The 27,703-nt window shown below is 42.6% G+C and overlaps 1 protein-coding gene across 2 annotated transcripts in view; it reads left to right on the top strand.

The window, feature by feature from the left end:
• The window catches only part of ift74 (intraflagellar transport 74), a 64,947-nt gene extending 49,277 nt beyond the window's left edge, over positions 1-15,670 (top strand). For both annotated transcript variants that reach the window (XM_062971866.1, XM_062971865.1), the window contains exons 18-20: positions 9,517-9,642; positions 12,568-12,628; positions 14,591-15,670. In XM_062971866.1, the coding sequence (XP_062827936.1) occupies positions 9,517-9,642; positions 12,568-12,628; positions 14,591-14,703 (300 nt within the window). In that variant the 3' untranslated portion in view covers positions 14,704-15,670. The remainder of the gene's footprint in view (positions 1-9,516; positions 9,643-12,567; positions 12,629-14,590) is intronic.
• Positions 15,671-27,703: the final 12,033 nt, after the last annotated feature.

The raw sequence follows: 27,703 nt of genomic DNA, 5'->3' as shown, positions 1-27,703 counted from the left end.
ATGAGATTGCTGTCATATTCATGCACTGAGGAGTGCTCACATAGCCTTTTTTGAGGATGTGGAAATAGACTTAATAATTGAAGCAAAGAGAAAAGAGCGCGTGTGTTTGTAAAAAAAAAAAAAACAGCTTTTGAATAATTTTAGGCCTAAATTTTTTAAAAAGGTTAAAAGATATATTACAGAACGAACATATACATTTTTCTTTATAATTGCAACACTATTGAACATTACCTTCATTGGTGGGACAGGAGAATCCAGCAAAAATGGAAGCGGGGTGACCTCCATTTCCCAGGGGAGGCCTTCAAACTTGTACCGGATCTGGTTTTCAGGAAACCTCAAGGATTGCAGCAGGAAGGAAAAAGGGCTATTGCACTGTGGCACTATAGTCTCAGCTTGATATTAATCTGAGCCTTTAACAATTCCTGATTGTTTCAGGTCTGGAATTCCTCTGTTTTCTGAGTGGTATTCTTTATTTACTGTCCTGATTTTAGAGTTTTTTAGTACTGGTAGCCAGATTTTCAATAATAGGGGGGAGGAGGCACTGGGGTGGCTCCCTTGGAGGGGCCTATGGCCTCCCCCAGCAGTGGTGTGGCCAACAAGGAAGCCATGCCCCCTGTCATTCTCCCCAAGGGAAGGGCAGAGAAAGAAAGAGATCTATATCCATCCATCCATTTATCTATCTATGCTTACACTCAGAGGCAATCTTTAGAATTCTACGGTTTACATTAGGACATGGATTGCTTATCACATGGACAAACTAAACAATCACCAAACCAAACAATCTCTATATCTGCACAGACAATGGAACCACCACAGGTATTGCCTACCCACAAGCATTGTGAAATCACATATATCTGAAACTTACTCTTTCTCTGTCCTTTCTTTCCCAATGAACCGGACTGGGCCACAGTGACATGTGGTCTGGTACACCTAGTATGATATAAATCTGTCAACTGTAAAAACATATACTAATTCTCTCCACTTATCTACCCTTGTTGCTATTTACCATCAAGTTAGCTTTGACTTAAGGTGAACTTAAGAACAGGAGACCTTCATGAACTCTGGTCATCAACTGCCCTGCCTAGGTCTTACAAATTCTGGGCAGTGGCTTCCTTTCTTGAGTCAATCTACTTGTTATCAGTCTTCCACTTTACCAAGCATTTTTTTTCAGTCAACCATGTCATCTCATGATATGTTGAAAGTACAAGAAACTGAGTTTAGAATTCAGACCACTTGATTTATCTCTTGGTAGTCTGTGTTGCCTGTAGAACCCTTTCCTAGAAGCACATTACAAATGAGTTGATTTTTCTGTCTGTTTTCTTCACTGTCCACTTTTCACAGAAAGAAATAGAAATCAGAAATATTATCTAATGGGAAATTTTGAGTTCAATATTTGGTATATCTTTAAATTTGAAGATCTTTACCATCAAAAATTTCTAGTTCATGGGTAAATGGAAACAATGTAAGTTTTGAAAACAGGAATGATTACGTAGATTTAATAGATCTGGTGCGCAAGAGTGTTTAAGGGAGACATACGTCTTCTTGGGGCTAAACTCTTCAAATAACCTGTTTTACATCTTTGTCTGAAATTCAGAAACAGAACACTTGAGCAGTTCATACTAAGAGAAACTGAAGTTAAAGGCATAGCCTCTAGGCCAGGTATGGGCAAGCTTTTTTGCCTTGGAGCCACATTGTGGGCCAGGCTGGAAGATGGAACATGCGGTGACTACCTCGATCCTCTTCCCCCAATCCTCGGGTTGTCCTTTTGGCATTATGCCAGGAAGAGGGCGAGACAGACGGTGGTTAAGAGTATTCCAGAGGACCCTCAGCCACCACATGCCTTCCTTGAACTGTCCTCAAGGAAGGTGGCCACTCGCACTGTCCATATGCCGGGGGGAGGGTGAGACAAGTGGTGGCTGAGAGTGCTCTACTGGGCTCTCAACTGCTACATGCCTACCTCCCCCATCATTTTGGCATAAGGACATGGTAAGCCACTGTGTCCTTATGCCTAGAAGATAGGGAAAATGAGGGCCTGAGGTAAGTGCCCAGGGAGCTATACCTGGCCCCCAAGCCTTGTTTGCCCATGCCTGCGCTAGGCAATATATTGTTCTAATTTCAATTACTTTTGTCCTAATAATCTTGGAACAAAATTGATCTGGGAGAAAGATTTGGGTAAAACCATCTCATATTCTGACTGGAAAATGTATTTAAAATATCACATGAAACGTCTGTCCTCAAATATCAAAAAGCACTGCATAAAATTGATAAATCTGTGGTATTCAATGACCAAATGGATATTGCTGGTAACAGTGTGGTGCTCAGCTTCTTACCACCATTTGCATATACTTCATTTGCAGATATCAGTGAAATTACGTCACAAAAAAATCTTTATCACAAGAGATTAGCACTATTTATTTATTTATTTCCAATATTTATATCCCGCCCTTCTCACCCGGAGGGACTCAGGGCGGCTTACAACACTGGCACAATTAGATGCCTATTGTGATGCCTCATGGGCCTTGTAGTCCTGTTCCTGGTACTATCGTGGCAGATGAAGAGGAAAACATGGGGTTTTCGCCGGTTCAACAAGAGCCGGAGTCCCTTCACCTGCCGGATGTTGATGTTTGCCCTCAAGAATTCAGTAAACCAGGCCTTGGGCAGTACTCCCCTCCGTTTCCCAGGAAGGAATCTTATTCTAGAGACAGAGGAGTTAGAGAAGCTAATCGGAGAAGCTTAAGAATCGCTGCCAAACAACTGGCTGATTAGGTCTGCTTCCCTTGGGAAATTCTAAGGAGTAATGCATCTGGACAGAGTGGGTTTCGCTTCTCGTTCTCTAGGGAAAGAGATTGTTGGCAGGAAAACGAGACCCAATATAGGGGTTTGGCACGAGAGATTCTTTGCGGAGTCAATTGATCAGCTTTAGGAGAGAGATCGTGTGTGGACTTCGTAACCCCAGTTCCTTGCTTCCCGGATCAAGTTTTCGAGCCTTGCCTTGCCTTGCAGTTTAACCACGGACCCTGTTCCACGCTTCACGTTTTGCCTTGTTTCTAGTCACGGACCTAGTCAAGAATCAAGTTTACTTCCAGCCTTGTTGTCAAGCTTCATTGGACTTCTAAGACTCTGACATTTCCCCACACTATTGCCTGGCAAGAGTGTGTGTTTCGGTCAAGTGGATTAAAACTTTGAACTCTAATATCATTTATTGGACAATACATTTTTGGACTATATTTGACCTCTTTTGAAAGGTCTGTTTCTGAACTATATTCTTCACTTGTTTTTATTGCTTTTATATATTTCTTTAATAAAGATATTAGATAGAGACTGGCCTCCGTGCAAGGTTATTGGTGCCCAGCAGCCAGGGCTCTGACAGTTTGACTCCGCCAACTAAGCACCAAACAACCTAAGGCCAGAATGTCTACAGGAACCGGAGCGGATGCCCCAGCTCAACCACCCAGCTATACCATTTCTCAAGATGAATTCAATCGGATCCGGGACACACTCCGGACGCAGGAGGGAGAAATACGGGGCTTGAAGGAACGTGGAGCCCGTCTCCCTGCCTTAGCGCTACCAACCAAGTTTTCTGGAGAAGCCTCCGTCGCCAGTGCCAGGCGTACTTAGAAGCCCGCCAAGCCGAGTTTCCCCAAGAAGATGTCAAGGTGGCGTGGATCTTCAGTCTCCTAGATGGGCCTGCGGCCACTTGGGCGACGGCATTATACGATGCGGGTTCCACGCATTTAACACCGCGCAACAATTCTTGAACCACCTTAGGAAAACCTGGGGGATCGAGGACGACGAGGAGGCGGCCGGCCATAAACTCCGACGCCTCTTCCAAGGGGACAGACCGTTGTCCCGGTACATAGCCGAGTTCCGGATGCTGGCTCAGAACACCGGCTGGAACGACATAACCCTCAGAGGACAGTTTCGCGAGGGCCTCAACATCGAGATGCAGGAAGAAATCTCTAAGGTGGACCCCCCAGGGACTCTTGAAAGACTCATCAACCAGTGTTTACGGGCTGAAGTCCTGCTTGCCAACAAAAAACAATGGCTCCGAGGCCAGAGTGGGAGAGCCGGAGTAAAACCCCCCACTTCTACCAGTGTCCAGCCACGTCCAGTATGGAGATCCCCACCGCCAGCCCCTAGCCCCATGGGAAGCGAGGAGGAACCGATGCAGTTGGGCAATGTGCGCCCCAGGCTGGACGTAGCGGAAAAGGCCCGTCACCAACGCTTGAATCTGTGTTGGTACTGCGGTAATGGGGGCCACTTCGCCAGGGAGTGTCCAGCAAAGAAGAAGCCCGCCGCCCATCTGGCGGTGGCATCCTCCGCGGAGGCGGAGGCTGCCGAGGCGGCTGGAACAAAGCCGGCGGGGGAAGCCAATGACCGGGCGTAGAAGGGCTCGCCAACCCGGTCAAAAACTCCACTCTAGAGCCGCAAACAGGAGTCCTATTTCTCCTGGTGGTCACGCTGTGGTCAGTGAAAAAAGGACCCGTCATGATCCATGCCATGATAGACTTAGGGGCAACAAACAACTTCATTGATAGGGACTATACTGACTCTCTGGGACTACAATATCATGATTTCAAGAACGCCCGGGTGGTGCAAGCCATAGACGGCCGACCCCTGAAGACAGGTCCAGTAAGCCAATGGACCGAGCCCACCAGAATGTGGATAAGAGAGCACATGGAAGAAATCTCCTTCTTCGTTACCGAGGTCCCCCATTTCCCCGTGATTTTGGGTATCCCGTGGCTGACACTCCACGACCCAAACATCTCCTGGACCAACAGAGAACTGCAGTTTGCCTCAAGGTTTTGCCAAAATCATTGTCTAGTAGCCAAGGTCTGCCATACCACAGACGCAGAACCCATCATCACCTTGCCCAAGAAATACTCGGACTTTTGGGATGTTTTCAATGAAAAGGAAGCTGAGAAACTACCCCCACATAGACCCTATGACTGTGCCATTGACCTGGTGGAGGGGGCCCCAATTCCGCGAGGACATCTCTACTCCCTGACTGAACCAGAGCAAGAAGCTCTCAGGGAGTTTATAGAGTCAAACCTTCGCAAGGGGTTCATCAGACCCTCTCAATCCCCAGCCGCTTCCCCAGTGATGTTTGTGGAAAAGAAGTCAGGGGATCTACGCTTGGTTGTGGACTATCGGGGCCTGAACAACATCATGAAGCGGAACCGCTACCCATTGCCATTGATCTCAGACCTATTGGACCGACTCCGAGGGGCCAAGGTTTACACCAAACTGGATCTCCGCGGGGCTTACAATCTAGTTCGCATAAGAGAAGGGGACGAATGGAAAACCGCCTTCCAGACCAAATTCGGATTATTCGAGTCCCTAGTCATGAATTATGGATTATCCGGAGCCCCCGCAACATTCCAGCATTTTGTCAACGATATTTTCCAGGACTATCTAGATCGGTTCTTGATCATATACCTTGACGATTTTTTGGTGTTTTCTAAATCACAATCAGAACACGAGCAACACGTCAGAATGGTGCTACAACGATTGCGGGATCATGGACTATATGCCAAGTTAGAGAAATGCGCCTTTGATCTGCAAGAGGTAGACTTCCTGGGGTACCGCGTCTCGCCACTAGGGCTCTCCATGGACCCGGCAAAAGTTTCAGCAGTATTGGAATGGCGGGCGCCAACCAAGAAAAAGGAAGTACAGCGCTTCTTGGGGTTTGCCAACTACTACCGCAAATTCATCCCAGACTTCGCTCGCTGGTCTGACCCAATCACCAGTTGCATCCGAGGGAAACAGCCTTTCCGCTGGATGGAGCAAGCAGAGAAAGGGTTCCACCAGCTAAAGCAGTTATTCACGACCCAGCCAATTCTACAGCACCCTGATCCTAAAACCCCTTTTGTTGTGCAGGCTGACGCCTCCGATGTGGCAATTGGGGCTGTGCTCATGCAACCAGTGGGAGAACATCTTCATCCTTGTGCCTATTACTCCCGTCAACTAACAGCCCCAGAGAGAAATTACACTATTTGGGAGAAAGAACTTTTGGCCATAAAGGCAGCTTTTGAAAATTGGAGACATTGGTTAGAAGGGGCCAAATTTCCCATTGAAGTTCATACTGATCATCGAAATTTAGAGCATCTAAGGACCGCACGAAAGTTCAATCAAAGGCAGCAGCGCTGGGCTTTGTTCTTTGAACGTTTTGACTTCCGGATCCATTATGTGACCCCGGCTCAGACCAAGCAAGCAGATGCTCTATCACGGAAACCAGAGTATGCTGCAGGACGCAGAGAGACCTCAGAATCTCGATTGCTGCAACCCGAAAACTTTGCCACGCTCACAGTGGGAAACACCAAATCCACTTCAATTGAACCAACTCCCTCTAACCCAGAATCCCTTTTCACTCAAGAAATTAGAGCTAGTCAACAGACAGATGCCTGGGCTCAAGAACAGATTCGCCAAGGACTACGTTTTCCATTCTCACTTAAGAACGGGCTACTATGCTACAGGAATCATGTTTACATCCCTCCAGGCCCCGGCAGAGAAAAGGCACTTCATCTGTGTCATGACAGCAAGCCAGCAGGACATTTTGGGCTATTTAAAACCATGCACTTGATCCTGCGAGATTTCTGGTGGCCCAAGATCCGCAAGGATGTAGAGAAGTATGTCAATACCTGCCCTGTATGTCAGCGTTCCAAGACACGAAGGGAGAAGCCGTCAGGGCTACTACATCCCCTTCCCACTCCTTCTCGCCCATGGGAGATAATTTCCGCGGATTTTATCACTGACTTACCACCCTCCCTTGGATTCACCACGATTTTAGTAGTGGTGGACCTTTTTACCAAGTTAGCCCATTTCATCCCCTGCGATGGCCTCCCCACGGCCAAAGAGACTGCAGATTTATTCCTTCAACATGTTTTCCGACTACATGGATTGCCCAAGAGTTTAGTCACTGACCGTGGATCTCAATTCACCTCTCGTTTCTGGAAAGCACTACAAAAACTATTGGGCATAGACTCTCGTTTATCTTCAGCTCACCATCCCCAAACTGAGCGCACCAATGCCACTTTGGAACAATACCTTCGCTGTTATGTAAACTACCAACAGGACAATTGGGCTTCCCTATTACCTCTGTCAGAGTTTGCATACAACAATGGTGTCCAGACTTCAACTAAAGAAACCCCGTTTTTTGCAAACTACGGCTTCCATCCACGTTTCTTTCCTTCTGTCATTGAAACCTCAGAAGTCCCTGCAGTAGAGGACTGGCTGCAGGAACTCACAGCAGTGCAAGAACTCTTGCACCAGCAACTGGATCAAGCCAAGGAGGACTACAAACGCCACGCTGACAGCCATCGCCAGCCGGGCCCCGAAATCAAGGTAGGAGATCGGGTTCTGCTGTCCACTCGTTTTTTGCCCTCCCACCGTCCCTGCTGGAAGTTAGATGCCCGTTTCATTTGTCCCTACCCAGTGGTGGCGCAACTTAACCCCGTGACTTTCAAACTCCAACTTCGGCGCTCCATGCGCATTCATCCGGTGTTCCACCGTTCCCTGCTCCTTCCGGCGGATGGTGTCCGCACCGACTCGAGCCGGCCACCCCCCGCCCCTGTTTTAGTGGACGGGGAGGAGGAATTCGAGGTTCAGGACATTTTGGATTCTCGCTTCCATCGCCGCCGCCTTCAGTATCTCATTGACTGGGTGGGGTTTGGCCCAGAAGAACGCTGCTGGGAAGATGCTTCCACAGTCCATGCCCCCGACTTAGTCCGCCGCTTCCATCAGGCCTACCCTACCAAGCCGCGGCCCCGCGACTCTCGGAGAGGGGCCCTGAATGAGGGGGGCCTTGGGGGCGGGGATAGTGTGATGCCTCATGGGCCTTGTAGTCCTGTTCCTGGTACTATCGTGGCAGATGAAGAGGAAAACATGGGGTTTTCGCCGGTTCAACAAGAGCCGGAGTCCCTTCACCTGCCGGATGTTGATGTTTGCCCTCAAGAATTCAGTAAACCAGGCCTTGGGCAGTACTCCCCTCCATTTCCCAGGAAGGAATCTTATTCTAGAGACAGAGGAGTTAGAGAAGCTAATTGGAGAAGCTTAAGAATCGCTGCCAAACAACTGGCTGATTAGGTCTGCTTCCCTTGGGAAATTTTAAGGAGTAATGCATCTGGACAGAGTGGGTTTCGCTTCTCGTTCTCTAGGGAAAGAGATTGTTGGCGGGAAAACGAGACCCAATATAGGGGTTTGGCACGAGAGATTCTTTGCGGAGTCAATTGATCAGCTTTAGGAGAGAGATCGTGTGTGGACTTCGTAACCCCAGTTCCTTGCTTCCCGGATCAAGTTTTCGTGCCTTGCCTTGCAGTTTAACCACGGACCCTGTTCCACGCTTCACGTTTTGCCTTGTTTCTAGTCACGGACCTAGTCAAGAATCAAGTTTACTTCCAGCCTTGTTGTCAAGCTTCATTGGACTTCTAAGACTCTGACATTTCCCCACACTATTGCCTGGCAAGAGTGTGTGTTTCGGTCAAGTGGATTAAAATTTTGAACTCTAATATCATTTATTGGACAATACATTTTGGACTATATTTGACCTCTTTTGAAAGGTCTGTTTCTGAACTATATTCTTCACTTGTTTTTATTGCTTTTATATATTTCTTTAATAAAGATATTAGATAGAGACTGGCCTCCGTGTAAGGTTATTGGTGCCCAGCAGCCAGGGCTCTGACACCTATACAAAATCAATCAACAGCACATAAAATCAGTTAAAAAAACAATTAAATACAATATAAAACTACAGTATATACATTTTAAAACTATCTCTTTTCCATAACGCAAATGAATCTCTTTCTTATCAATAATGGATCATAAATTTATATTTGGCAGGACACTCAGAAATTGCACAAAATTGGAAAGTCTTAAATTCCTTGTCATTTTCTTGATATGTAGATAGAGGCTGGAATGCTATGTGAATGAAGAAATTAAGTGAAAAAGTAAGAGCTACTAGACCCATCGTGGTGTAGTGGTTTAAGCTTTGGACTACAACTCTGGAGACTTAAGAGTCATAGATCAATAATAATAGATGAGAGAGGATATTATACAGCAAAGTTTGATTCTCAGGTTTTTGCTGTACCATAGTTCTCATCAGCTTCAGTCAGCATAATGATTGATGTGAAATCCAGAGAGTTACAGTCCAGCAATATCTGAAGAGCTACTCTTTGCTTACCCTCGTTGTGCAATGAAAGAGATAACAAATTCCTATACAAGATAGGAGTTTTCAGTCGTAAAACATTAATCATCAGATGTCGGGATAAACATTCACTATTCAATTTTTTTATTTCTCAAAGAAAAAACCATAGTTCAGTAATTTTATTCATATAATTCTAAAGTCAAAGGGATTCATACATATTTCACATGCATGCATTGGATTCATACTTTGTCAATGAAGTTTCCCAGATGCACAATCATATCCATCTTTGATTTAAGCATGTCCTTAAACTGTGAAAATAGGCTTGGTGTTTTCAATACCAGTGTCTAATCCTATAATTACGTTCTTATGTGAAGAAACTGCAAGAGGAGAAAGAAACCCTGACAAAACACAGGAATGCTTTTAAGAAAATTATGGAGGAGATGAATACGGAGTATGAAGGCCTGAAGCTGCAGCTACAGGAGAATGAGACGCATGCGCAGGTACTGATGAAAATACCTTTTCCCTTAGGGCATTGCCTATCTTCATTATTTTTAAATTGTGAATTTTTTATAGTAAATAAAAAAACTTGAAATGGATTTCTTTCCAAGGAAACTGACTGGGACAGAACAAACCTGAAATTCGTATTCTTTATAAACCCAAGAGCCATAATATTATTATTCTGACTATAAATCTCATTGAAATAATTAAGATGGATTTGGAGAAACTAGTCCATGTTGAAACCAGAACATTTTCTTCTATGATTAAAGGAGTCAAAAGGGAACACAGACATCTAGGAAGCCACTGTATTGGGGCTGTAATGTTTTAGCCGTGCCAGAGTGTCAGCAACTTCAGCCAATTACAGACCAGTTTCTGGCCCAGCCCAGAACACATCATACAGTTCCCGCTGACTTTCATGGGAAACTGCATTACCAGTTTTCCAAATAAATAAATAGTTAAAACATTTTGGAAGAAAAAGAAAACATTTGTTTTAAAAGGTTCTTAATAATCTGCCACCAAAATATCAATACTTACACAAATGGGTTGTGTGTCTATACACACTTCTCCTTCCTTGGTTCTCTCACACATCTTAACTTAGTAACTACCTGCCTGAGAGCCAACAGTTCCGGATGATGCATGAGCTGGATAATTACATTGAGCATTTCAAATAACAATAATGATAACAATGATGATGATGATGATAACGATGATGATGATAAACATTTGTTGTTACCCACCTCTCTTAATTGCTGGAGGTGAGGTACAACACAGTCAAAATATATCAGCATAAAATACATACAACAAAAACATACTATTATAAAATACACCAAAACACAGAATAAAAAGATGAAGGTGACCGTCCAGCAACGCCAAGCCATTTTCAGACTGGCTAGACTCTATTCAGGCCCCCCTGGTGGGGCAGCAAATTAAATTTTGCTGAGCTACTGAACTTGCTGACCAAAAGGTCAGTGGTTTGAATCCGGGGAGCGGGGTGAGCTCTTGCTGTTAGCCCCAGCTTCTGTAAATGTGAGTAGATCAATAAGTACCACTTATGCAGGAAGGTAACTGCGCTCCATGCAGTCATGCTGGCCACATGACCTAGGACATGTTTACGGACAACACCAGCTCTTCGGTTTAGAAATAGAGATGAGCACACACACACACACACACACCCAGAGTCGGCTATGACTAGACTTTATGTCAAGGGATACCTTTACCTTTACCTTTAGACTCCATTCTGTCACCACAACAGATGAGTGTGGCCACCTTGGATCAGTCTGGAATGTTTCTACTCCGGGCCTGCCCTAGATTAAGCGACCCATATAGATGAGGCCCGGGATCAGCAAATATTTGAATCAGTCCATTAAAAAGCCTTGAAACAAGCCAAAGATCTTCATTTCAAAAAAAGTCTTTTAATTGTTTTTGATTATATTTTAATGGTGCAGCAACAAGGAAAGCGGCTCTCAAAAGAAGTTTTAGGGAAAACTAGTGTTTCCACTTGTCAACTTACATTGCCACAGCGATACTACTCATTCTCAGACCATCTGGAATTTTATGATGTGATTTGATCATCCTTTTTTGCTGGGTGTAGCTAGCTCACAAAACAATCCACTGTAACGAGTGCTGACGTCTTCTTTGTTTATCTGATGCTTTGAATCTCAAAATGTACTGACTATTGAAGGCTGAAAAGAAGTGCATCCAGCTATTTCTCCCCACACAAATCCAAATTGTTTAGAAGTGAGTCCATACCATGTATTACAAACGAGATAGGATTTGCAAGTTTGTTCTTAAATTGAATTTGTTTGTAAGTCGGAACAGATACAATTTAAAGTGGAGTTTGTTTTACTGTCTGTGCCCCTGTTCAGAAGTATTCACCTCACTTTCTGTCCCTGTGATAATTGGGTTTTGAAAAATTTGGCTTGTAGTGGAATCAAGGATGGGTGAGAAAGCTTCAGTGGAGACCCCTTTTCCCCATGATAACTCTTTCAGGAGTGAATTCCCGTACAAAAGGTAGATTTCTCTCACTTTCTGTTGTCTCACCCCAGTTCTTAATTATGAGCCATTTGTAAATCAGATATTTGTAACTCGGGAACTGCACGTACTTTTAAAATATAAAATGTTGGCCTCAGTAGGGCTGCTTTGAAATACACATTGCAAAATAATAGCATTAGGAGAACAAATTGATGCTTTAGAAGTTATATTGTTAGGAAGCAGTCAAAATAATAGCTAAATTACTTTCCTGTTGATGCTGAAAATGTGCTGTCTAAGGCCCAATATTCAGCCTGCTTTCTTGCTGTTATCACGGTTTCTGGCATTGGACAGGAAACCTTACAATGGACATGAGGAAGTTTCTCTTATATAGGTCAAGGCCCAATTTAGTCTTAAGGTGTGTTCCTTGAAAGGTCTCATATATTTAGAAAGCAGCCATCTTCCAAACAAAATCTGGTTGTGAAAATTCTGTGATAAATAATCCATAGTTTTCATATGCTAACGTAATTGAAGTTAATAAGCTTCCTGTTTATACTCAGCGTAAACATCCTTCTGTAGTTGCAAACATTTTTCTGTTCATTTAAATTCTTGCTGGTTGTTTTATTTTTTGTGCTCTTCTGAGTCATTATGTGCCTGTCATTTTCCTGTTGAAACCAATAGGACTTAAACTTATTTATAGAAAATTTTGTGCCCAGTAGAGTCTGAGAGACTTCAAGGACAACACACAAACACACATATAGATGCTAAGAAGTAAATTGTATTGCCTTTAAGGGGACTTACTGCTTAGTAAATATGTGTACAATTGTAGCTAATCTTGGTTTGACTGTTCGCTTGATAGAAACCAATATGACTAAAAAATATATTTTCTGTATGTGTGTGTTGCATTATGGCACTAAGAATCTGTTCTTATTTTTGCTGTTTTGATTTTGTTTGTTCAGCTTACAAATCTGGAAAGGAAGTGGCAGCATCTTGAACAAAATAATTTTGTCATGAAAGAATGTATCCTTTTTTATCGAAAAGAGGTGTGTAAAACTTTTATTTCTCTAAATGATCAGTTTAAATGATTTTTAAATGCTTTGACTTGTAAAGTTTGTCGTCAGTGTAAGCATGTAAAGGAAGGAACCGTAGAAGTTCTAGAAATGTCACTTTGTCAATAAGAAAGTTCTATTGCTGGCGATGTTGCTTTGGCCAACTCTCTCAACAAATGAAGTAAGACTGCAGGTTGATATTTTAGTGGAATAGTATTGTCCTCTTATACACAAAATAAAGACATGAATTTATTTTTTGTTGCATGAATCGTGGATGCTTAGTTAAACATTATGTATGACTTTCATTCTGAAGCATCAGTTTGTATTACGTTCCGTTGGAATTTTTTCTGAGTGAATATAGTTAAAATGAGGCTACCTGTCCTGTATTCCAAATATTGGTGTTGTAATGTGTTAAACACTTAAATCACCCACGGATTTCAGTGATAAACTAAAGCAAATTCTTATGTTTCTGCTATTACCAATTTAACTCTTATCCTAGTACATCATCATTACTTTATTTCTTACCCGCCTCTCCTTGTGGTTTGAGGCAGGGCACAATATAGTCAAAACACTTCATCATAAAACATTATGTAAAATACATATATCAATGTATTTCTATGAAATACATGCATTAAATACAGGACAGAAGTTTAAAATTCATAGTTAAAATTGTATAATAATAATTTTAATAACCCATTTTAGTAACCCTGAATTAAATTTTGTTGTAGAATTCACACAGAGCAAACCTACAAGGGTAGTTATTTTATGATATTGTCACTTAAAGATTTTTAAACAATATCCAGCTCCCTGACATGTACACATTTTTAATTGGTCAAAAATGGGTACAAGAAATGTATTGCACTTCTGAGATCAGGTCACTTTTTATCCTACATGCTATAATGCATCGGCATCCCATGTTGGCATGAGTGCTCAAATGAGAACAATCTTTCCCTTGGTCAAAAGGTAGGAGTGCAGCAAATACATGCTTACTTGATGCATCTAGAAAGAACCTAGTATTGATACTGCCATGAGAGGCACGGATGGAAAGATCTGATACAGGCATCCACGAACAGGTCTCTAGAGTATCCAGAAATAGATAGTGTCTTAGAATCATAAAGTTGGAAGAGACCCCAAGTGCCTCCCAGTCCACCAGGAGAACATAATCAAAGTCCTCCCAACAGATGACCCTCCAGCCCGTGCTTAAAACCCTCCATGAGATTCCACCACACTCCAGGCAGTGAGTTCCAATGCAACAGGTCTTACCATCAGGAAGTTCTTCCTAATCCTCTGTTCTGTGTCTTGGTCTCTAGAGCAGCATAAAACAAACTTACTTCATCCTCAGTATGACATTCTTTCAAACATTTAAATATAATAAGTTAAGCATACCCATCTGCCTAAGCTTCTGCTTATAGGATTTGGCTTCCAGGCCTTTTATCATTTTGTCACCCTACTTTAGACACACTGCAGCTTGTCAATATCCATCTTGAATTATGATGTCAGAAACACATTATTTGGGAATACCCAGCTGTAAAGAAGGATTCAAATAGAGGAACAGCACCTGACACCTTTGAACGACCCCTCACAGAAGATATTATTTAGCTACATAATCAGTGTAGTGAAACGGATAGGTACAACCTCATTCATGGCATAGAATGACGGGAACCCTGACAAAGTTGAAGTACAGAAGTCCATTGACATTATCCCTGTTCCCTGGGAGAGGAAGATATAACATGGATAACAGAAAGACCTAAAGGAAATGTGGCACCCAGTCCAGGACACTCCTTCATCTGAACAATGATGAGCCAGAAGTGATTTGGGAAAATGAGATAATTATATAATAAATTGGTTGTCAGTAAGATTCTTTTTGGTTATTAATTTATCCATGATTAGTTGTCTATGATTATACAACTTTTTCCTTAACTGTTGTTATCAGTTATAGCAACAAAAACCCAAGAAAGTGATTACCGTCCAGTTGTGAAGAATGTCACAAAACAGATTGCAGAATATAACAAAACCCTCATAGAAGCTTTAGAGAACAGGAAATGAACCTAGGCTCTTCTTTCATGTGTCCGAGGACCATTGAGAGGTTTTGTCTAAATGCATTGTAAGCTTTGCAAGAATAGTTTTCAAACTTATGCACGCATGTCCCATAGTTCAATGTTTATTTTCATGAACCTTTCTTGTATATATGCACAAACACCCAGGGACTTTATTTTATTCAGAATTTTACTATGGTTAGATCAATTCCGTATTCTCAGATAATGAATCTTTTAAGATACTTTAGTATACCTTGTTTTGACCTTGGTTAGTAAGCAGTGTGACTTAATAGATGCTGTTTTGGAATACACCTTCTGACAGTACCAATAGGTGGAACATATTTCATATTTGAGCAGCATAGTAACCTCAGCAACAAAGAATTTTATGTTTATCTGTATGTTTTTATCCATTTATCTTATTTTATCAGAATTCTTCTAATGCAGGGGAGATGAATTTTAACAATAGTTTTAACAATGTAACAAGCACTGAAACAATCTAAGGGGAAATTATTCAGCATTCTTGAATCCAAAGATTATTATGTCACTCCCCTTCACTTTCAGAGAGGTTTGTGTAATAGCCCACGATGAGTAAAGGTCTCCCCATTACCAGAGTCTAACTTGCAAGCGAAGCAGGAAGTAGATGTGGGGGAAAAAGCAAATGTAAAGAGCTAGTGTTTACTTCTACTAAATCTGGGAGCAGGGAGAGAGAGAAATTAATAGAATTTGTTAGATCTGAATGTTTTTTTAGTGACATAAATGTAACATTAGCTGTTAATACTCAAAAAGGTCAGAAATTTTGCATCAATCCAAGGAATATTGGTAGTTGTATGGAAGCTGCAGCAAATAACAAGTCTGTCTGTCTTATTTTGAAAACAAAAATAAAATTGTAAAGTAACATGTAATTCTGTACCAAGAACAACCAAAGAGTTTTATGACAATTCCAAATCTAATAAAAAAAATTATGGTTTAAACTTGAAGGGAATCTACTTTGTTCAGTGCATATTTTGTTCTGATTTACAGGTGTACGCATATGTATTGGGTAAAACAGTGTGGTTGAAATGAAATGACAGATAATATAGTACTTTTATTACAGTCAGATCCTAGCACTCATATGTTTATTAACAAGAATGCTTTGTGTGCTTTTTTGTAAATAATTTCCATTAAGTTCAGTGGAGCTTACTCCACAGAGTTCATAGGGTTGCACTTTTGCACAAGAAGTGTGGAATTTTTTTAAAGCTCCTGATATAAGACACAAAAATAAAAGAGAAAGACAGATGTTACGGGAAAGGAAAGGGTGGAGATGGAATGCTGCTTGTAATCGGCAAGAGGGTGGTGTTTCACAAAAGAAAAAAACTCAACAATACAAAACAGTCAGCTCTTTTAAAATGTCCCAATTTTCCCTGTAAGTGTTTCATTTTCCCCACATCCCACACCCTGTTTTTTGGTTTAGGATTAGATTCCAGGTAGTTTTTTCAGGCAGTCACTTTCTACTTCATCTGGTTACCATTGTATAAGAATTTAGAAGGAAACTGAATGTAAAATAACTAGGAGTGACAATTACATTATTAACAATTAGATGCTATGTCCTATTGAAAGTGTATAACATGAAACTGGGGGGTTTCTTAAAAAGTGTTAAATATTGTCAAATAGTTCCAGCTAGATAAATTATTTCCTTTGTATTTCTTAATGGAATGGCATGTGATTCTTATATGTGTGATGCTTATGGATTTTATCACAAGAGGCAGGCAAACTGGCCTTACAACTAGTTTGCCTCCCCTCTTTGGTGTTTGGGTTCTTCCGATCAAAAGCTCTCCATCTTGCTATGCTCTCATCACCTACCTTAATGTAATGGGCCTCTTCCACTTCTGTGCCATTTTGCCAGCAGCGACGTGATGTTAAGGGAACTGATCCTCCTCTTCTCCTCCCTTCACCTCACTATTCTCAAGCTGTCTGTTTTCCTTTTATTTTGATTATTTATTTAAATTGGGCCTGGAAACAGATTGGCAGCTCCAGTGAGAAATCTGGTTGCCATTCTCTGAACCAATTTAAGTTTCTGGACACATTTTAAGGACAGTCCCACGTACAATGCATTGCAATTCAAACGAGATGTAACCGGTGCGTGTACCACCGTGGCCAAGTCAGATTTCCCTAGGAATAGGCGCAACTAGTGCACAAGTTAAAGATGAGCCCTGTGGAACCCCACAATCCAGAGGCCATGGAGCCAAGCAGGACTCCCCCAACACCACCTTCTGGAAGTGGCCCATAAGGAAAACCCGGAACAACTGTAGTGCAGTGCCTCCTAGTCCCAACCCCACAAATCGCTCCAGAATGGTACCATGTTTATTTATTATTATTTATTATTTACCATACTTGTATCCTGCCTTTCTCAACCCTGAAGGGGACTCAAGACAGCCTTACAAAGGCAACAATTCAATGCCGCAAGTACGCATACATCAATGTCTTTACACTAATGCTCAGAGCATGGGAAATAAGCAAGACGAACTCCAACTCCTAGCACAGCACCACACATACGATGTCATAGGCATCACTGAAACCTGGTGGGATGACTCCCATCACTGGAATTTAACCATTGAGGGCTATAACCTCTTTCACATAAATAGAACAAAGGGGAGAGGAGGGGGAGTAGCTTTATATGTCAAAAACAGTTACGTTGCAGAAGAAATGCAAGACTGTAATCCGGGAAACCAGCTTGAAAGCATCTGGATAAGAATCAAGGGAACCGGGACTCAAAAAGATCTTGTCGTGGGTGTCTACTACAGACCTCCGAGTCAGGATGAAGGACTTGATGAAGCCTTCTGTCAACAGCTGACCAAACAGGCACAAAGAAGAGATATAGTAGTCATGGGCGATTTCAATTATCCCGATATCTGCTGGAAAACAAACTCAGCCAAGAGTACAAAGTCCAACAAATTCCTCACTTGCCTTGCAGATAATTTTATGGTCCAGAAGGTAGAAGAGGCAACAAGGGGATCAGCAACTCTTGATCTAATCTTAACAAATGTGGAAGACCTGATCAATACAGTTGAAGTGGTTGGATCCTTAGGGGCAAGTGACCATGTGCTCCTGCAGTTTGCAATACAAAGGAATGCTGAAACTAAGACAAGTCAAACACGCATTCTGGACTTTAAAAGAGCTGACTTCCAAAAAATGAAGGAATTACTGAGCGGCATTCCATGGACGCCGATATTAAAAAACAAGGGAGTTAAGGATGGATGGGAGTTTTTCAAAAGTGAAATACTCAAGGCGCAAATGCAAACAGTGCCAACAAAGAAGAAAAATAAGACAAGTGCAAAGAAGCCAGAATGGATGTCCAAAGAACTTCTAACTGAGCTAAAGCTCAAAAGTGACATGCACAAGAAGTGGAAAAGGGGAGAAATCACCAAAGAAGAATTCAAACGTATAGCCAACTCCTGTAGGGAAAAGGTTCGCAAGGCTAAAGCGCAAAATGAGCTCAGGCTTGCCAGGGACATAAAAAACAACAAAAAAGGTTTTTTTGCTTATGTTGGTAGAAAAAGGAAGAAAAAGGAGGCGATAGGGCCACTGCAAGGAGTAGATGGGGTGATGGTGACAGGGGATAGGGAAAAGGCAGAACTGCTTAATGCCTTCTTTGCCTCGGTCTTCTCACAAAAAGAAAGCCATCTTCAACCTCAGCAACATGGAATGGACGAAGGATTGGGGGAAATCCAACCCCAAATAGGGAAACAAGTTGTCCAGGAACACTTGGCCACTCTAAACGAATTCAAGTCCCCAGGGCCAGATCAGCTACATCCAAGAGTATTGAAGGAACTAGCGGAAGTTATTTCAGAACCACTGGCAATCATCTTCGAGAGTTCTTGGAGAACAGGAGAAGTCCCAGCAGATTGGAGGAGGGCGAATGTGGTCCCTATCTTCAAGAAGGGAAAAAAGAACGACCCAAACAATTACCGTCCGGTCAGCCTCACATCAATACCAGGCAAGATTCTGGAAAAGATCATTAAGGAAGTGGTCTGCAAACACTTAGAAACAAATGCGGTCATTGCTAATAGTCAACACTGATTTACCAAAAACAAGTCATGCCAGACTAATCTGATCTCTTTTTTCGATAGAGTTACGAGTTGGGTCGATACAGGGAATGCCATGGATGTAGCATATCTAGATTTCAGTAAGGCCTTCGACAAAGTCCCCCACGACCTTCTGGCAAACAAACTAGTAAAATGTGGGCTAGACAAAACTACGGTTAGGTGGATCTGTAATTGGCTAAGCGAACGAACCCAAAGGGTGCTCACCAATGCGTCGTCTTCATCATGGAAAGAAGTGACAAGTGGAGTGCCGCAGGGCTCCGTCCTGGGCCCGGTTCTGTTCAACATCTTTATTAACGACTTAGACGAAGGGTTAGAAAGCACGATCATCAAGTTTGCAGATGACACCAAACTCGGAGGGATAGCTAACACTCCAGAAGACAGGAGCAGAATTCAAAACGATCTTGACAGACTAGAGAGATGGGCCGAAACTAACAAAATGAAGTTCAACAGGGACAAATGCAAGATACTTCACTTCGGCAGAAAAAATGGAAATCAAAGATACAGAATGGGGGACGCCTGGCTTGACAGCAGTGTGTGCGAAAAAGATCTTGGAGTCCTCGTGGACAACAAGTTAAACATGAGCCTACAATGTGATGCGGCAGCTAAAAAAGCCAATGGGATTTTGGCCTGCATCAATAGGGGAATAACGTCTAGATCCAGGGAAGTCATGCTCCCCCTCTATTCTGCCTTGGTCAGACCACACCTGGAATACTGTGTCCAGTTTTGGGCACCGCAGATGAAGGGAGATGCTGACAAGCTGGAAAGCGTCCAGAGGAGGGCAACTAAAATGATTAAGGGTCTGGAGAACAAGCCCTATGAGGAGAGGCTTAAAGAGCTGGGCATGTTTAGCCTGCAGAAGAGAAGGCTGAGAGGAGACATGATAGCCATGTACAAATATGTGAGGGGAAGTCATAGGGAGGAGGGAGCAAGCTTATTTTCTGCTGCCCTGCAGACTAGGACACGGAACAATGGCTTCAAACTACAGGAAAGGAGATTCCACCTGAACATCAGGAAGAACTTCCTCACTGTGAGGGCTGTTCGGCAGTGGAACTCTCTCCCCCGGGCCGTGGTGGAGGCTCCTTCTTTGGAGGCTTTTAAGCAGAGGCTGGATGGCCATCTGTCGGGGGTGCTTTGAATGCGATTTCCTGCTTCTTAGCGGGGGGTTGGACTAGATGGCCCTTGAGGTCTCTTCCAACTCTACTATTCTATGATTCTATGATTCTATGAATGAATAAACAAAAACATTAAAACCAATCAATTAAAACATAACATTAAAACAAGAATTAAAATCACATGATCCAGGTCATATTCCAAGGCCAGGTGATGGTATCAAAAGCCCCTGAGAGATCTAGGAGGACCAGCAGGGTCACACTTTCCCTGTCCAGTTCCTCCCATAGATCATCCACCAAAATGACCAAAGCTGTTTCCCTTCCATGTCCCGGCCTGAAATTGGGATTGAAATGGATCTAGAAATTCAGCATCATCCAAAAATCTTTGGAGTTGCATAGCCTCCACCCATTCCAAGATCTTATTAACAAATGGTAAATTTGACACTGTCTTATAGTTGTCCAAATTAGTAGGATTAAGAGATTGTGTTTTTTTTCAAAAGGGTCTCACAGTAGCTTCTTTCAACACTATGGGGACCCTGGCTTGATGTAATGAGGCATTAATCAACTCCCTTATCCAGGCCATGCTCCCCTTGGCTTGTTTTAACAGCCAGGAGGGACAAGGGACAAGAATACAGGCGGTGGCCCTCACTTCTCCCAAAATCAGCATTCTCAGGCAGAGCCAATTGAAACAAATCCATCAAAACCAGACAAGGCAGTGCAATGGCTACATCCACCAGAGCTGTCATAATGGTGGCAACCAATTCATCCTGAATCTGACTGATCTTATTAGCAAAATAGCGGGTGAAGTCCTCACGGTGGTTGATGGTATGAAAAAAGGCGGTCCTCTGCTTTAGAGTTTAATAACCATTTGACTACTATGAAAAGTTCAGAGGACCTATTTTTGGAGCTGCAATAGATGTCAAATACATGGCTTTCTTCACTGCCTCAGTAGCTCCACTGTTAAGTCCTTTGATGGTGCCTAGCCCTCTGAAGATTGGATTTGTTCACCACCCACACTCTAGTCTCCTTCCCTTCTGTTTCATTACCAATAGCCCCTTAGAAAACCATGGGGCCGATTTAGTTCCGCATCTTGTAAGGGGATGCTTCAGAGCGATCGTATTAGCTGTGGCTGCCTCGGTATTCCAGAGATGTATCAGAGTATCAATAGAATCATTACCCTGGTAGCTGGGAAATCCTCAAGAGACATCAGGAATCCAGATCCATAAGTCTCCTGGGGTGGACCACCTTAATGCATCTGCCACCTCTGCGGAGGGTATGGGTCCCGGTGAGTCTAAACCTGACCAAGGAATGATCTGACCATGACAAAAGGACTACTGAGAGTTCCTCCATCATATTCTGTCTGCCATTTATACATATATCTTTTTCCTTTTTTTTGGCTCTTAATGTTGTGCTAAAAATTATTAACAAAATTAAGGAAACACGGTAGTGCAGGATAGCAGGATTAGGAGAGTGTATGACTGCAAGATCATGAGACAGTGAATCAGCACAACTGCACGAGTGACGAGAGATACTAAAGGGAAGGTATGTCTCTATTGTCTACAATAGCTCAACTGTGGTGGAATAACAAGTTGGTGCAATAAAATCCTGTGTGTTAAGGACCTGTTCTCCATGACATCAGAAGAGTTCACCTTTACTGCTCAGAAGCGGAGTGAGCAGATCAAAAGGCAACCTAGCAAGATGGCACTCCCTAGAGGAATCTTCCACCTTGTGTGACTGTGGAGCTGAACAAACAACTCCGCATATAATAATAATACTAATAATAATAATAAGAAGAAGAAGAAGAAGAAGAAGAAGAAGAAGAAGAAGAAGTTTATTTGTATCCCGCCTCCATCTCCCCCGAAGGGGACTCGGGGCGGCTTACAGCAAAATCAAAATACAAACAATGATAAAATATAAAGCATCAGGACAAAAACAAAACCAATAAAAAATATACACAATAAGTTAAAAAACACAACGCAGAATTAAAACATCAGGTTAAAAACAATGAGGTTGCAATAGTGGATAAGCAAAGTGTACAGTGCACATTATGGGTAACAAATTCATAAATAGATAAAGTGCATTAGAATCATTTAAGGTCACATTAGGTACGGTAGGGAGGAGTCCTGAGTAATATCAATCAATCGGGAAGAGCGACCAGTGCAAAAGGTCGAGGAGCATAATTGTGATGGAAAAAAGATGATCTTAACCAAAGGCCTGAGTGAAAAGCCAAGTTTTCAGACTCTTCCGAAATGCCATCAAGGCATCAAGGTATGCTTGCCCACAATGCCCTGCCTCATGTATGGAGGAGGAGTTGTTTAAAGCTACGGACAATGCGGTTGCTGTTGCCCGCTTTTGGTCTAAAACTATTTAGCTGTTTGTGATTCCTTTATTTTATCACTTTTGGACTTGTTTGTTATGCAATAAAATAAAACCTTTACCACATGCCAAAGCATCCTTTTTCACATTATACAATTATAGCACTGTGATTCCACTTTAATTGCCATGGCAGTATCCCTATGGAATACGGAAGCACTACATGTATAGCTGGTACAGTAGAGTCTCACTTATCCAACACTCGCTTATCCAACGTTCTGGATTATCCAACACATTTTTGTAGTCAATGTTTTCAACACATTATGATATTTTGGTGCTAAATTCGTTAATACAGTAATTACTACATAGCATTACTGCATATTGAACTACTTTTTCTGTCAAATTTGTTGTATAACATGATGTTTTGGTGCTTAATTTGCAAAATCATAACCTATTTTGATGTTTAATAGGCGTTTTCTTAATCTCTCCTTATTATCCAATATATTCGCTTATCCAACGTTCTGCCAGCCCATTTACGTTGGATAAGTGAGACTCTACTGTAATTCCAGCAGATAAAATGGAATCATTATTATAATTGTGGAGTTTGTTCTAAATCCATTGGAACAAATTTTGCAGGAATTAAAAAAAAACATGTTGAAGATACCTATTCTTTTGGTTAAAACGTAATTTTCCAAGTCCTGTACCGAAGTGATTTGATACATTCTGATAATTTTGATCTGTACATAACATTCTGCCCTTAGCCAACAATGTGCTGCCACCTGTAACTCATTTTTCATTTTGCGGGGGATTTGGTACCCTTCGGAAACAAATCTGACAATTGCATAGTGTGCAATGACTACTGGTAACCCCCATCCCGCACCTTTATTAGTTATGGAGAAGAGGGAATTTCATGACAAACTTCACCTCTACACAGCTGCTAAAGCAGCAGGAGCCCTATCCCGTTTGTATCTGGCTATCGCTCTATCTCCAGAGGAAAGACAAAGTGATGGCAGCTCCATGTAACATCTTTCCATAACATCCTGCTAGAAAAATAATAAACACTTTATAGAAAAGGCAAACATATGTGGAGCTGAATTACAGAAGTGCCAATTTCCAGGGTCAACACACTAAGTCTGCTGCATTTTGTTTTTCATATTACAGTATCTAGATAAGACAAAACAGGATTTCTATAGACCCGAATTTGTTATCAGGGGAAATTCCCACCAATATCTCTTCCTTCCTTTTGGGGAGAGCTTTTCACGATTCCTCTCCCTTGTTTCATGAGATAAAGTTGGTTTCTAGCATCCTCCCAGGAATCTTTTTTTAAAAGTCAGTCACTTGGTTTACCTACCCAAACCTCTCCATGCTAAAACAACACATTTTGATGAGCAATGGAAAGATGCCATATGCTGAATAAACAGAGTGAATGACATTCCCTTTTGCTTTTACGTCCCACGTCTTATTATGACATGACAGTGACTGATTTGTAGAATAGCATGGGAAAGTTCACAGGCCTGTGTGCTATTCTTCCTTAAATATTTATCATAAATAAATCTTGCCCGTAAAGTTATATGCTTCTATTTTCCTTCCCACCAGTCTTTCTCATTAGGTTGCTGTGAGTTTTCCGGGCTGTATGGTCATGTTCCAGAAGCATTCTCTCCTGATGTTTCGCCCTCATCTATCACAGGTTTGGGAGTCCTCCTGGACTCATTGCTGAGCTTGGAACCCCAGGTGTCAGTGGTGACTGGGAGGACATTTGCACAACTTTGTGTGCCAACTGTGCCTGTACCTTGGGAAGTCTGACTTGGCCACAGTAGTCCACGCTCTTGTTTAGACTACTGCAACACACTTTACGTGGGGCTGCCTTCGAAGACTTTCAGAAGCTGCAAACAGTCCAACTCGCTGCAGCCATGTTGTTAACTGGGACATCACACAGGAAGCATACAACCCCCCCCCCCCCCCCCGTTGCGGCAACTCTACTCTCTGCCTATTAGCTACCGAGCATGATTCAAAGTGCTGACTTTTGCTTATAAAGCCTTAAATGGCTCTGGTCTAACTTTCCTGTTCAAATGTATCTCCCTCTATGAACCAGTTTGCAGATTAAGATCTTCCAGGGAGGTCCTGCTCTCGGCCCCACGAGCCTCACATGTACGTCTGATGGGGATGAGAGACAGGGCCTTCTTGGTGGTGGCCCCACAACTGTGGAACTCTCTCCCAAGTGAGATCAAATCGGCCCCCTCCCTCCTGACCTTTAGGAGACAGCTAAAACCCGGCTGTGGAACCAGGCATTTGGCCCATCATAAAAATATTTAAAGTACAAGTTGAAAATGCAATGACCCACCCAGGACTGTTTACGGACAATTGCTATGTCTTTGTGTGATATATGTTATTTTATGTGATGTGATTAATAATGTTTAATGTTTTATTAGGGGAGGGTCAATCTTGATGTTTTATACTGTTTTTTATCCAGGGCACTGAATTGTTGCCAACACTGTGAACCGCCCTGAGTCTCCTTCGGGGTTGAGAAGGGTGGTATATAAATATACCATTAAATAAATAAATCCTCAGAGGTTGTGAGGTATATTGAAAACTAGGCAAGGGAGGTTTACATATCTTTGGAAGGTCCAGGGTGGGAGAAGGAACTCTTGTGTGTTGGAAGGAAGTGTGAATGTAGCAATTAATCACCTTGATTAGAATTGAAAAGGCTTGCATACACCAGGTATGGGCAAACTTAGGCCCTCCAGGTGTTTGGGACTTCAGCTCCCAGAAATCCCAGCTATCTTACCCGGCTTGGCTGTTAGGAATTGTGGAAGTTGAAGTCCAAAACACACGGAGGGCCAAAGTTTGCCCATGCCTGATCCCCACTGTCAGATAATGCAGTTCAATATAGTTAAACTGCATTATGAAACTCCGTTATATGGCAGTGGAGATGGGGCCTATGTTGCATGTGGTTGATAGCAGTTGGATTCCAATAACATCAAGAGAGCCATACATTTCTTATTGTTGTTATAGTTGTTATTTGTTAGTGCTGATAGTGATACTGCAGCCAGATAACACACTTTTATAGTGAATCTTACAACTATTAAAATTTGTGCAAGTCATCAGTACTCATCCTTTTTAGACTTCACCAATAACATTTCAGTTCCAGATAGCTGGAATTGGAGACCCTTTCTGTGCTCCTGTATCAGTTTGGTTTTCAGTGACAACTCTACATAGTCTTCTACTTTTTCTCGTCTTTCACTTAAAAATAAGTGTTACTCCTACATGATGGGAAAGTATGGTTAAACGACACATGTCACATTGAAGAACCTTAATGTGCATGTGACACATGAACTCCCACCCTCAGGAAAGTATCTTGAAACTGGTACTTCTAGTGGCAGACTTGAGATTTCCCAGAAGTCTATCTCTGACCCCTCGGCTTGCTATCTTAATGCAAATATATTCTGTACATCGGAAACCATAAAATCAGTCTGAAATTGGGCACATCACTGAGAACTTTGTGTGCAGAGAGGAAAAAACTACTGTGTACAGAGGTAGCCATTCCATCAAGAACAATATTGAGACATTCATCAAGGAAGTACCAGGGAAGCAGAAATGAATGTTTTCCAAACTAAACAGTCACTGTGTTTGACTTAGCGAGACAGAGAGAAAGGAATGGAGGGAGGGAGGAAAATGAGATAGGAAGGATTAGTTTGCTGTTTTACAGAGCTGAGTTCTAATGACAATGAAGCAGATTTTTGCTTTTACAGAGGGTTAATAATGCAAATACATTTATTTGTAATCTAGAAAGTGAAGAGTTTAGCTTTAAAGGTAGATTCCCATATTGTAATGGGAGAAAATGTATCACAGGTTTTTTTTAATGTCAGAAGCAACTTGAGAACATACTGCAAATCGCTTTTGGTGTGAGAGAATTGGCCATCTACAGAGATATTGCCCAGGGGATGCCCAGATGTGTTACCATCCTGCTGGGAGGCTTCTCTCATGTCCCCATAAGCTAGAGCTGATAGACTGGAACTAACCCCATCTCGTGAATTCGAACCAGCAACCTTCAGGTCAGCAACCCAACCTTCAGATCAGCAATCCAGGCAGCACAAGGGTTTAACTCATTGTGTCACCGTGGCTCCATGTGTCACAGTGACTGCGCAATATAAAATGACAATTGGAATTGTTTCTGCAAAGTCTCCTTCCTGCCCTGCACCATGCTGATGATACAATAGATGAGCCAGGCCAGAGTTTCAGAATGGTACATATTGGGCTTATGGCTGCATTTGTCCCTTCAAGTTGTCTGTTGTCTTATAGAGACTTTATGGATTTCATAGGGTTTTCTTAGGTAAGAAATACTCAGAGGTATCAGTTTCATCATCTAAAGTACAGCCTACAGCATGTGGAATTCATTGGTGGTCTCTTATCTCAAGTACCAACCAGGCCTGATTCTGCACAAGTCACTTCTTGTTATGGTTGAGCCTTCTGGCTCCGGTACTGGGAGACGGGGTCGTAAGACTCCTCGAGAGTCAGACTCTTTTGAGGAGCGTGAAAGGAAACGGCTCCGGGACTTATTTGCAGAACCAACAGATGAAGACTCATTTGAGGGTTTTACCGAGGGAATGGAGGAAGAGATGGTTAGCTCAGAGGAGGATGACATGGAGTGGACTCGTGTGAGGGAGGATTTGGGTGTCACCGGCACTGATAGCATGGGAGGCGATTGGCGGGTTGCAGGATCAGACCCATGGACGGGCTGGAGGGATGGAGCGGGATCCGCAGCTGGGGATGCTGTGGGGCGTAGTCAAAGGTGTTTTAGCTCTGATGAGGATGATGATGATGAGGCACCTGGAATTAGGATAGCAGCTGACAGCGATGAGGAGTTATGAACTGGGATAAAATGGGGTTTAGGATCAATGGCTAATTGCGTTGGGCAAGGTAATCTGGACGAACGCTTGGGCTCTTGTTGGGGAACTTCCTGAAGACGGGTGTGATTCGTTGCTGGATACGTAAGTTACCAAGGACACTGGGCATAGACGGCGGGAGGAACTGTGTGGGGTTTTTCTGTGCAACTTGTGTTTAATCTTGATAGCTTGGACCTCCGTCGTCTTTTTGACGGACATTAATTACCTACTCTGGATTGACGCTGGACTGACTGACTGACTACGACCTTGGACTATCCCTTCTGTGGCTATCAGTGGAACTCGTGGAACTTTAGACGCCCACACTTGGCTTTCGACCTCGGACCGGACTGGGACCCTGCTGACCGCCGTGATCCTGATTGATGTGCCTGGACCCGGATTTCGCTCGTTGCACGGAGGGGTAACAGCCTGAGTTACTCATCTGTAGCTTTTTGGTAGCAGAGAGGAATCTGCTGCCAGCTTTTGATGTTCATTTTGACCTTTGTTTATCAACTTTTGTTTGTTTAAACTGCCAGGCTGAAGTAAGCACTTTTGAGTTAATCCGGATTAAACTCCTGTTTAATCCGGTTTATTCCTTCGAACCGTTTTAGTTCAAACGGAGCTGT

Source organism: Anolis carolinensis, chromosome 2, assembly GCF_035594765.1.
Source record: "Anolis carolinensis isolate JA03-04 chromosome 2, rAnoCar3.1.pri, whole genome shotgun sequence".
NCBI lineage: Eukaryota > Metazoa > Chordata > Lepidosauria > Squamata > Dactyloidae > Anolis > Anolis carolinensis.
This window is presented reverse-complemented; position numbering and strand designations above follow the sequence as displayed.